This window comes from Dromaius novaehollandiae, unplaced genomic scaffold, assembly GCF_036370855.1.
Source record: "Dromaius novaehollandiae isolate bDroNov1 unplaced genomic scaffold, bDroNov1.hap1 HAP1_SCAFFOLD_70, whole genome shotgun sequence".
In the NCBI taxonomy this organism is placed as follows: Eukaryota; Metazoa; Chordata; class Aves; order Casuariiformes; family Dromaiidae; genus Dromaius; species Dromaius novaehollandiae.
Window position 1 is genome coordinate 5,242 of NW_026991372.1, and position 11,316 is coordinate 16,557.

An 11,316-nucleotide genomic window follows, 5' to 3' on the forward strand; every position below is an offset into this window, starting at 1 on the left:
TATGGGGCATGGGCAGGGGGCTGCGGGCAGTGGTAGGGGTGTGGGCAGGGGCTATGGGCAGGGGGCTGCGGGCAGGGGTAGGGGTGTGGGCAGGGGCTATGGGCAGGGGGCTGCGGGCAGGGGTAGGGGATGTGGGCAGGGGGCTGCGGGCAGGGGGCTGCGGGCAGGGGGTGTGGGCAGGGGCAGGGGGTATGGGGTACAGGCAGGGGGCAGGGGCTGTGGGTATGGGGCATGGGCAGGGGGCTGCGGGCAGGGGCAGGGGGTGTGGGCAGGGGGCTGTGGGCAGGGGTAGGGGGTGTGGGCAGGGGCTATGGGCAGGGGGCTGCGGGCAGGGGTAGGGGTGTGGGCAGGGGCTATGGGCAGGGGGCTGCGGGCAGGTGTAGGGGCTATGGGCAGGGGGCTGTGGGCAGGGGTAGGGGGTATGGGCAGGGGGCTGTGGGCAGGGGTAGGGGGTGTGGGCAGGGGCTATGGGCAGGGGGCTGTGGGCAGGGGTAGGGGTGTGGGCAGGGGCTATGGGCAGGGGGCTGCGGGCAGGGGTAGGGGATGTGGGCAGGGGGCTGCGGGCAGGGGCTGCGGGCAGGGGCTGCGGGCAGGGGCGCCCAGGGGGCAGCGGGCGGCAGCGGGGCAGCCCGGGCAGCCTCGGCCCGAGGAGGCTGCGGGGGCAGTTCCCACACCGGAAGACTTTCCCTGAGGCACTGCGCCCGGCTCAAAGATGGCGGCGGCGGCGCCCCTCCCCTGCCCCGCGCGCCGAGCCCTTTCCGCCGCGCCGGGCGGAAGTGGGTCCGCGCGGAATTGGTTCCCCCACGCGGCGGCCAGCAGCGGCAGCAGCAGCGTCGGCACCGGGGCGGCCGGGCCGGGCCGGGCCGGATGAGCAAGGCGTGGCGGCGCGGCAGGATGGAGGGCGGCGAGGCCGGTGAGCGCGGGGCGCGGGGGGCGCGGCGGGGCGGGCGGCGGGCGCGGCGGCGCTGACGGCTGTGCCCGGCAGGCGAGGAGGAGGAGGCGGGCGGCCACGGCGCGCACAAGAAGAAGCACAAGAAGCACAAGAAGAAGCACAAGAAGAAGCACCACCACGAGCCGGCGGGGCCGCCCGAGGGCCCCGAGCCCCCCGCCGCCCTGCGCAAGCCCCAGCTCAAGCTCAAGATCAAGCTGGGGGGGCAGATCCTGGGCACCAAGAGGTGAGTGTGGGGGCGGCCCTCGCCCGCTGCCCTCGGCCCCGGCGCTGGGGCTGCCCCCCTGCCGCCCCCGGGGCGGCCCGTGGCCTTGCGGGGCCCGGGCGGGTGTCCCTCGGTGCAGCGGGGCGCCGGACGGGGCCGGTTCCCCTTCACGGACGTCGGGCGCCGTCTCTGCAGCGTGCCGACCTTCACGGTGGTGCCCGAGGTGCCGCGCTCGCCGTCGCCGCTGATGGTCGTGGACGAGGAGGACGAGCCCACGGAGGGGGTGCCCATCGAGCAGTACCGCGCCTGGCTGGGTGAGTGCGGGGCAGGCTCGGCTCACCCGGCCGCGGGGCGCTCCAGTGCCGCGGGTGATGCCAGGAGGGAGCGCTGGGACAGGCCTGGGGAAGGGGGGGGAAGAGTCTGGGGACTGGAGCAAGAGACCCTGCTGGGCGGCTCTGGGCCCCCTCTGCCAGGCTTCAAACAGGCTGTGGTGCCCCCCGTGCTCAGACGTGCTGGGCAGTGCCAGGCACCTCGCAGAGGGGACAGCGGTGGGTCCTGCCCTGTTGCATGGGGCAATGTGAGTCCCCTGTCGTGGCTTTGGGGACACTGTGACCCTGCCGTGGGGTGAGTGGCCCTAGCAGCCGCTTGGGGCCAGCTCCCCACGGTGACTTCTCTCTTCCTTGCTGCGTGGCCTAGATGAGGACAGTAACCTGGACCCCTCGCCTCTGCCGGACTTGGACTCGGAGAGCTGCTTCCCTGCTCGCGAGGAGGAGGAGGAGGAGGAAGAGCGCTGGCTGGATGCCCTGGAGAAGGGTGAGCTGGACGACAACGGGGAGCTCAAGAAGGAGGTGGACGAGTCCCTGCTCACGGCCAGGCAGGTGAGGACTGCGCTGGGGCCGAGGGGCTGCCTGGGGCAGTGCCGTGTGAGCCCTCCAGCCGGGGTGCTGCTGGTGCCGACACGGCTGGCTCTGCTGCCTGCATGGGCACCGCGGCGGTCCCGGAGCTGGCAGAGAGCCCGGCCAGAGCCTCTGCGCCCTCGGGCTCCGCGGGGCAGTGGGGAGGGCTCCAGGTCCAGCTGGGGGGCTCCAGCCTCCCGGGGCCTCGGCGCGGCCTGATGGAGCCCTCGCCACCCGCAGAAAGCGCTGCTGCACAAGCAGCAGAGCCAGCCGCTGCTGGAGCTGCCCATGGGCTACAAGACGAAGGAGATGACGGAGGAGATGCTGGTGAAGCGGGAGGAGCGCGCCCGCAAGCGGCGCCTGCAGGCCGCCAAGAAGGCGGAGGAGAACAAGAACCAGACCATCGAGCGCCTCACCAAGACCAACAAGGCCAAGGTGAAGACGCTGCGGGAGCGCAAGGCCAAGCAGGCGCCCTGTCCCGTCGTCCACTACTGCAACGCCACCGACCGCATCACCGTGTCCTTCCCCGCCGGCATGGCCCTGCCGCTGCTGCCCACGCCTGCCCCGGCCGTGCCCGTGCCCACCCTCTGCGGGGTGAGCGGCTGCCCCAACCGCAAGCGCTACTGCTGCTCCCGCACGGGGCTGCCCCTCTGCAGCCTCGCCTGCTACAAGAAGAACTTGCAGCTGCAGGAGGCCGCAGCCTAGGCCCGCATGGCCCCGGGACCGGGCCGTTTTTGGGGACGTGGCTGTCAGCGCTGGGACCTGTGCGGTGGCTGTGCCACGGCAGTGGCCGCTCCGGGCAAGGGGTGTTGCTGGTGCAGCACGTGTCAGGCTGCCGCTTCATGTCTCCGCACGCTGCCACGGGGACGTGCTGCCGGGGCCAGAGAGGCACCTCCTGGGGCAGCCGTGTCTGGCTGGCCCCGCTGCGGGCCGGTGGGTCCCCGCTCGGGGGACGGGCTCGGGGCCCTTCCCCTCCTGGGGGCCAGTCCCAGTGGCCGGCGCCAGACGCAGGCCCAGCGCCCACCTTCGCTCTGGGCGTTTGTGCTGGGAGCTCTGGCTGTGCCCGGGAGGATGAGGGAGGCTGGAGCCGGCGGGGGAAGGCGGTGCCCGGCTGGGCGCAGCGACGGCGGAGGTGGGGGCTGTTCGGGCGCCTCTGCCTCCGGCTCCATCCTCCCCGGCCCCCCCGCGCTCCGGGGTTGCGGTGGCCGCTGGGCCTGGGCTCGCACGCAGCGGGGCCGGCTGCCCTGCTCCTGTGAAGCTCAATAAATTCTGGTGGTGAAGAAGGGACCGTTGCCTGGAGCCATTGGTGCTGGCATGTGGGGGCCTGCGCGTGAGCCCCCCCGGCTCAGCACACGCCGGGGGTCCTGCTGGGGGTGTCTGCTCCCCGCCGGGGCTGGTGGAGCCCCAGTGCCTCCCCCAGGGGTGGGTTAGGGTTAAGGTTAGCTGCCAGCGTCTGCCCTCTGCCTGGCAGCCCGCTGCGGGGCTCCACTTGCTCTCAGGTACAAGGGGCTGAGTCCCCGCGGGCTCGCTGCAGTGGTGCCCGGTGCAGAGACAGGGCTGGGGCTGAGTCCCTGCGGGCTCGCTGCAGTGGTGACCTGTGGCAGTGGCCCAGGCTCCCCCCGCGGGTGGAACAGCTCAACTCCCCCCCCAGCCGCGCGCGATGGTACGGTCCGCATGCCCCCCCTCCCCGGACGGGCTGAGCCCGGGGGCGGGGTCGGGAAGTCCCGGCAGGGGCTCGGCCCGTGTCGCCCATTGGCTGGCGGCCTCGTCAGTCAAACGGACTAGCGGTGACCTGCGGTGCTCGTTAGTTGGCCTTTCCGCCAATCGTGCGCCCAACTCGTATCTTCTCCCCACATTGACCAAACGCCTGCAAGTGCCCGCCCCGGAGGCGGGCTCAGGCTCTCCATTGGCGGCTACACCTGTCGGTCACGCGCCGTGACTGAACGCGGGGTTGCCTTTGGCTAAGGCGCCCGTCGGTTGTACCCGCGCAGGCGGAGCTCTGCCTTCGATTGGCCGAGACTGCCGTCAGTCCGCTCCGGAGGCGGGATTCGGTCCCTTTGTCTCTGTTGTTGGGCGTGAGGTCCGGGCAGACGGCTGCTGATTGGCAGAGGCAGGGCGGCGGCGGCGGCGCTGGTTGGCGGGCGGCGGCTCGTCGAGCGCCGATTGGCCGGAGGCGGCGGCGGGGGGCGGGAGCGGCGGCCCGGGAGTGATGGCGGCGGCGGAGGCTGCGGCCCGGGCGGCGGCGGCGGGCCGGGCGGCCGGGATGGGGGCGGCGGCGGCGGCGGCGGGGGAGCGGCTGCTGCTGCGGGCGGCGGGGGCCGGGGCGGCGGAGCGGGCGGTGCCGGCGCGGGGCCGCGGCGGGCTGTAGGCGGCGCCATGGAGCGGCCCGGGAGCGGCGGCGCCGAGGGGGCCTGGGCCGCGCTGCTGGGCCGGCAGCACCAGCAGGTACCGCCGCCTGTCGCGACAGGCGCTGCCGCGCGGGCCGTGTCGCGATACCCGCCGCCCCCGTGGGCTGGCTGTCGCCTTAGTGCCGGTGCAGAGAGCCGTATCGCGATAGCCCTGTGGCCTGTCGCGACACCCGCACAGCGACGCGCTGAGCCCCGCTGGGGAGGGGCTGGTGGCTGTCGGGGTAGCCGGGGCCGGTGCAGAGCGCCCGGGGGGGAGCCGTCTGTCGCGACAGAGCAGGGAGCAGCACGGGGGCCCGTCCTGCCGCGGGGGCCGGGTGGTGCCCGCTGGGGGGGCAGGGCCGCGTCCCCCCGGGGGTCGGGACCGGGGGCTGCCCCGCTCCGGGGCCGGGCGGGCGTGGCAGGAAGGCCGTGTCCCCGCAGGCTCGGGAGTACTGCCCGGGGGTGAACAACCAGCCCTACGTGTGCGAGACGGGGCACTGCTGCGGAGAGACCGGCTGCTGCACCTACTACTACGAGCTGTGGTGTGAGTGCGGGCCGGGGCCGCGCCTCGCGGGGGGTGCCGGGGCGCCGGGCGGGGCGGCGGGGCCGGAGGCGCGCGGGGAGGGTCAGCCCGCTCTCCCCCCGCAGGGTTCTGGCTCCTCTGGACCATCCTCATCCTCTTCAGCTGCTGCTGTGCCTACCGGCACCGCCGGGCCAAGCTGCGCCTGCAGCAGCAGCAGCGGCAGCGGGAGATCAACCTCATCGCCTACCACGGTGCCTGCAACTACCCCACCTCCATGATGGATCTCAGTGAGTGGCGGCGGCGGGCGCTGGCGCGGGGCCCCGTGGCGCTTCGCGAGCCGCGGGTGCCGCCCCGCTGGTGGGGGGCCCGCGCCGGGCTGACGCGCGCCGCCGTCCCGCAGGGATGCTGGCTTCCTTCAAGCTGCCTGCCTACGAGGAGGTGGCCCACCGCCCCAGCACCCCGCCGCCGCCCTACAGCGCCATCCTGGCCCAGCTGAGCGGGCCGCACAGCCGCCTGGGCTCCAGCACCCTCACCCTCTCGCCCAGCTCGGAGAACTACACCAGCTGCTCGTGCGAGTCGAGCTGCGCCACGTCCCCCAGCAGCACCTCGCTGTCGGTGCAGGTGACGGACGAGACGGAGCGCAGCCGGGCCAGCACGCCCAGCGAGGAGGGCGGCACCAGCAGCACCGGCACCGGCGGCAGCTGGGAGCCGCCCGAGGAGCCGCCGGCCCGCGAGGCCCCGCACAAGCACGCCCTCTTCTCCTCCACCGTGGACTTCTTCGAGGCCGACTGCCACCGCTGCTCGGACATCGAGGAAGGGGAGGAGGAGGAGGAGGAGGAGGAGGAGGAGGAGGGCGGCGCGGCCCGGGGCGACGGCGGCGAGCACTTCCGGCACCGGCGCCTCACCGGCGACTCGGGCATCGAGGTGGGGCGCTGCCAGGAGGAGGAGGAGGGCGGCGAGGAGAGCGAGGGCGAGGGTGCCCAGCTGCTGGGCAAGGCCGGCCCCGCGCCGCCCCCGCGGGCCCAGCGCCGCAGCCTCTGCGGGCTCCCGGGCGAGGCGGGCGCCGAGGAGCCGGGCTCGCCCGCCCTGCCCGTCTGAGTGGCCGCCACCGCCCCGCCCTGCCCGCCCGCCCCGCTGCCTGCTCGCTCGCCCGGCCCCACTGCCCCGGGGCGGTTGGGGGGCTGCGGCCGCTGCCTTGGGCCCTGCCCGCCCCACTCGCTCCGCCCCACCGCGGCCTTGGAGCAGCGAGGCCGGGGGCACGCGCGGTGCCCGAAGCCGCCCCTGCTCAGAGGGCCCGGGGGGCGCGTGGCGGAGAGGGCTGGGCCGCCCACCCCCGGGGGGGGAGTGGGGCTCCCCGTGGAGCTGGCACTGCCCTCCCTCCCCAGCCCCGTTACCAGCAGCAGGCTCTGGCAGCGCAGGGGGGCCATCCCTCGCCCCCCCCCCGCCCCCTGCCACCTCTGCGGGCCCGGCAGACCCGCTCGGGGGTGTGGACTCTGGCCACGGAGCCCCCCGGGCCGGGCCGCCCTCCCGGCCTGCCTCGTCCCGGCGATGTGTGTGTTCCTCGCTGCGCTCTGTCGTGTTGGGTACGTCGTGTGGCGCGGCTGCGGGGACCGGGCCGCGGCGGCGTTTCGGCGTGTTCCCAGCTGGTGCCCCTTCCCCGCCACGCTGCTTCCGGGAGCTGCTGGGGCAGGGGCAGCAGCCCGGACCCCCCCACCCCGGGCCTTCCTCGGCGGGGGATGCCTTCCTGCCACTCGGAAGCCAATTCTTTCCGTCCCGTGCCGGTGGCTGGCGTGTGCCCCCCCTGCCGCCAGCCCCGCTCCAGGCCCCGAGGCCTGGCTCCGCTGCCTTGGCCCGGGGAGAGGGGCTCTGCCTCGGCCTGCAGGTCTGTGCTCTGGGTGACAGTAATCCAAGTAGCGTTCTCTCATCATTAAAGAGATGTGGAATTACGGCCCCGCCGCGCTCGTCTGTGGGGCTGCGGGGGGGCCAGGCAGCAGGCAGCGGCGCGGGGGGAGGCTGCTGGGGGGGGTCTCCGGGGAGCCCAGGCGTGCTCCTACCAGCCAGGACGTCACCTCGCTGGACAGTGGTAGCATCCGCACCCACCCTCCTCCTCCTCCTCCTCCGGCCGCTGCCCGGACACACGCAGCCACGCAAGCTTCAGGCTTGATCTTTATTGCGCCTGTTTGTCGAGGAAGTAGAGCCCGGGCCCCGAGCACATTCCCCTACCGACACCTGAGAACGAGGGGCAGGTCGGGCCATGCCCGGCGGCGGCTCCGGCCCCCGGGGCCACCCTGCCCACGCAGCCCTGCCGCGGCGGCGCTAGTACTCCTCGGCCATCACCAGCACCACCAGCGCCGACCAGCCGGTGAAGGGGTAGGAGCCGCGGCCCTCGCCGGTGCTGTCGCTGTAGTGCTCCCAGAGGTAGCCGCTGGCCGCGTACTGCCGGTAGAGGTTGGTGAGGAGGTTGGCGCGCAGCTCGCGGTAGAGCTGGGCCGCCCGCTCGCGGTGGGGCCCCGGGCGGGCGCCGTAGTGGTGCAGCGCCCGCACCGCCAGGTAGTTGATGTTGACCCAGACGGGCCCGCGCCAGTAGGGCGGGTCGTGCTCCGTGTTGCGCTTCATGTAGAGCGGGCTGGCGCGGGAGAGCGAGCGGAGGCCGTAGGGCGACCAGAGGTGCTGCTCGCTGCGCAGGGCGGCCAGCACGCGGGGCAGCCGCGGCGAGTCGGGCCGCAGCAGCTGCAGCAGCAAGGGGAAGAGGCTCACGTAGCCCAGGGCGCCCACGAACTGCAGCTCGGGCGCCTGGCGCACCACGCGCACCAGCCGCGGCGGCGGTGGCGGCGGCTGCCCCGGCACGGCCGCCCGCGCCTTCTCCCGCTCCAGCGCCACGGCCTGGCTGTGGTTGCCGAAGTCGGCGAACGCGCCCAGGTGCTCGGCCCAGTGGAGCTGGTCGAGCAGGGCGTCGTCGCTCAGCGCCCGCTGCGCGCGCCGGTAGGGCTCCGCCGGCTCGCCCAGCCGCTCCGCCACGTCGCCCATGACGGCGGAGGCCAGCGCCATCCAGCAGCGCAGGTCGAGGTGCCGCTCATCGGCGGAGGGGTGCGAGGCGCGGGGGTAGTCGTCCAGCCCCGACGTCAGCGTCTTGGGGTTGAGGAAGCGCTCGGGCTGGCGGTCGCGGCCGCGCCAGCGGAAGGTGTGGGGCAGCGGCCCCGCCTGGGTGCTGTTGTACCAGTCGTACCAGGCGCGCAGGCGGGGGAAGAGGCGCCGCAGGTAGGGCAGCGGGGCCGTGCCCAGCAGCTGCTGCAGCGCCAGGAAGAGCGTGGGCGGGTTGGCGTTCTCGTTGTGCTGCACGACGAACTCGGGCGGCACCTTGGTGCGCGCCTCGTCGCCCAGGATCTGCTCCCGCGGGATCCAGCCCTCGGCGTTCATGAGGTCGAGCCAGTGCGCGATCACCTCGCGGCTCAGCGCCGGGTCCCAGCGCGCCAGCAGCAGCTGGTGGAAGCCCTCGTCCCAGAGGAAACCGCGGGGGAAGAAGGAGCGGGAAGGCACGGCGGTGAAGAGGGAGCCCTCGGGGTAGGGCACGGGCTGCTCCGTGTGCGCCGACTGCACGAGGGAGTGCCCGTGGAAGTAGCCCATGCTGCCCAGCATGTTGCTGAGGGCGGCCTGGGCGAAGCGCTGCTGCGCGGGGGCGAAGCCTTTGCGGCCCAGCGCGAAGGTCTCCTCGAAGCGCCGCTCGAAGGCGGCCGCGTGCCTGGCCAGCTCCTCGGTCAGTGCGGGCCCCGCCAGTGGGCCGGGCCGGGCCGCCACGCTGCCCGACTCGAACGTCACCTCCACGCGGCAGGGCAGCCGCAGCGTCACTTGGTGCAGCAGCAAGTGGCTGTGCGGGGCCTGCTCGGCGGCGCCCGGCAGCCCCCGGAAGGCGTCCACGGCGAAGAAGCGCTGCCTGGGCCCGCCCGGCGGGGCGAAGACGAAGCGGTTGCTCAGACTGCTCTTCACCACATCTGTGAGGAGGTGCAGTCCCGGGCTCGCGGCCTGCAGGTAGTTGTAGCTGCAACCAAGCAGAGGAGACGCTCGCACCTGGCGGCTCCGGCCACCGAGGGAGGCCCCAGCAGCCGGGGGGACGCGGGCAGCCGCCACCACAGAGTACCTGGCGTATTTAGGGGCCGTCCCGGTGTCGTCCGTGGGCTTCAGGAAGGAGATCTTGAAGTGACCCAGCTCCTCGGTCGTCCCCGTCACGGACGCCAGCCGGGTTCTGTTCTCCACGTGCGGCTGCAGCACCCCCTGCCCATCGGTGGCCACGTAGAAGAACAGGGAGAGGAGCGAGTCCTGGCTGCCTGCGTCCTGCAGACAAAGCAGCCACGTCTAGACCACGGGGTTTTGGAGCCGCCCGTTTCCCCACCTGAGACCAGGCCGCAGCCCCACGAAACACGCTGGCGGCGAGCGGGAAGGCGCCAGGCAGCCCCGGCCGCGCTCCTGGGACCCCCGTGCCCAGCCGCCTGTGGGCAGGGGCTCGAGGCCAGCGCTCTGCGGCCGCCCCAGCCGGATGTGCGCAGCACCGTGCCGCACGTGCCCCGGGTGCCCAGCCCCGGCCGCGCCGCCGGCCCCGCGCACGCCCCCACCTCCGTCCGGGCTGTGACGCGCCAGCTCCAATCCCCGCCATGCTCCCCGCCCGGCCTCTTCACGAACTCGGTGCGCAGCAGCAGCCCGTGGTCGTGGATGTCCTGCACGCCGAAGCTCTCGCCGTCGTGCTGCAGCCAGCCGTAGCGCGACAGCCCGTCGCCCTGCTCACACGTGTGCCGCAGGCTCGCCTCCGCCTCCCGCTGCTGCAGCCACATCAGCCCTGCGGGCAGGCGGGGCACTGAGCTGCCAGCCCGGGCCCTGCCCCGGGACGGGCCCTGCTCCCGGGCTGGCGACAGCCCGGTCCGACCTCCCCCATCCCGCCCCGGTCCCAAACCTGCTGCAGGTCCGGCCCTGCCCGGGCTCAGCCCTGGCTGTGGGCATCGCCCTGCCCCACCGCCAGCCCCCCGGCCCCGGCCTGCCCCTCTGCAGAGCCCTGCTCAGAGCCGCCCCGGTCCCAGCCCCGGTCCCGGTCCCGGCCCGGCCCGCCGCGGCCCCCACCGGTGACGAGGGAGCGGGGGCTGCGGGTCTTCATGCCGAAGTAGACGTGGGGCCGGTAGGAGCCCCAGAAGCGGCGGGGGGCGGCGGCAGCGGCGGTGGCGCCGGGGGGCAGCGCGGGCGGCGCGGGGTGCGGGGTCACCAGGCGGGCGGCGGCGCGGGCCCGCTCCCAGCGCGCCACGGCCACGGCGGCGGCGGCGCCGCCCAGCGCCAGCGCCGCCGCCAGCGCCAGCAGCGCCCAGCCGCGCCGCCACCCCCGGCCCCGCTCGCGCCCCTGCTCCCGCTCGCGCTCCCGCCGCGGCGGCGACCCCCGCGCCCGCCCCCGCCCGCGCGGGCCCTCAGCGCCGCGCCGCCGCCGCTCCCCCGCCATCCGCCCACCGCCGCCGCCGCCCCCCTACGTCATCGGCCCGCGCCGCGCCGCGGGGGCTGCCGGGAGCGGCGGCGCGCGCAGCCCCGCTGCCACGCGGCCGGCGGCGGCGGCGCCCCCTGGCGGCGCGAGGCGGGGCGGCGCCGGGCGGGGCGGCGCCCGGGACACGGGGCGGGGGGAACAGAGGAGGGGACCCGAGGGGGACACGGGACCCAATCCCGGGACACGGGGGGGGGCATGGGGGGGAATGGGGGGACACAGGACCCAATCCCGGGACACGGGGGGACACGGGGGGGCATGGGGGGGAATGGGGGGACACGGGACCCAATCCCGGGACACGAGGGGACACGGGGGGGCATGGGGGGGAATGGGGGGACACAGGACCCAATCCCGGGACACGAGGGGACACGGGGGGGGGCATGGGGGGGAATGGGGGGACACAGGACCCAATCCCGGGACACGAGGGGACACGGGGGGGGGCATGGGGGGGAATGGGGGGACACAGGACCCAATCCCGGGACACGAGGGGACACGGGGGGGCATGGGGGGGAATGGGGGGACACGGGACCCAATCCCGGGACACGAGGGGACACGGGGGGGGGCATGGGGGGGAATGGGGGGACATAGGACCCAATCCCGGGACATGAGGGGACACGGGGGGGCATGGGGGGGATGGGGGGACATAGGACCCAATCCCGGGACATGAGGGGACACGGGGGGGTCTGCGGGGGGCACAGGGGGGATATGGGGGGACCCGGGGGAGCATGGGGGGACACAGGACCCAATCCTGGGACACGAGAGGACACGGGGGGGCATGGGGGCACCGGGGGGGTATTGGGGGACCCAGGGGACACGGGGTGGGGCCATGGGGGGCCATGGGACCAAA

The 11,316-nt window shown here is 74.9% G+C and overlaps 3 protein-coding genes across 3 annotated transcripts; 2 read left to right on the plus strand and 1 right to left on the minus strand.

Moving 5' to 3' along the window:
• Positions 1-633: 633 nt before the first annotated feature.
• INO80B (INO80 complex subunit B) lies at positions 634-3,335 on the plus strand. Its single transcript, XM_064503952.1, has 5 exons — positions 634-913; positions 986-1,175; positions 1,350-1,468; positions 1,851-2,032; positions 2,291-3,335. Exons 1-5 carry the CDS (start codon positions 868-870, stop codon positions 2,753-2,755), a joined length of 1,002 nt encoding a protein of 333 aa, XP_064360022.1. The 5' UTR covers positions 634-867; the 3' UTR covers positions 2,756-3,335.
• Positions 3,336-4,214: 879 nt separating this feature from the next.
• Positions 4,215-6,908, plus strand: WBP1 (WW domain binding protein 1). The gene is made up of 4 exons (XM_064503948.1): positions 4,215-4,495; positions 4,879-4,981; positions 5,086-5,247; positions 5,361-6,908. Exons 1-4 carry the CDS (start codon positions 4,427-4,429, stop codon positions 6,056-6,058), a joined length of 1,032 nt encoding a protein of 343 aa, XP_064360018.1. The 5' UTR covers positions 4,215-4,426; the 3' UTR covers positions 6,059-6,908.
• A 205-nt stretch (positions 6,909-7,113) lies between these two features.
• On the minus strand, positions 7,114-10,489 carry MOGS (mannosyl-oligosaccharide glucosidase). Its single transcript, XM_064503938.1, has 4 exons — positions 10,067-10,489; positions 9,568-9,788; positions 9,096-9,289; positions 7,114-8,996 (listed from the first exon to the last, which is right to left on the minus strand). Exons 1-4 carry the CDS (start codon positions 10,431-10,433, stop codon positions 7,277-7,279), a joined length of 2,502 nt encoding a protein of 833 aa, XP_064360008.1. The 5' UTR covers positions 10,434-10,489; the 3' UTR covers positions 7,114-7,276.
• Between the last annotated feature and the right edge of the window lie 827 nt (positions 10,490-11,316).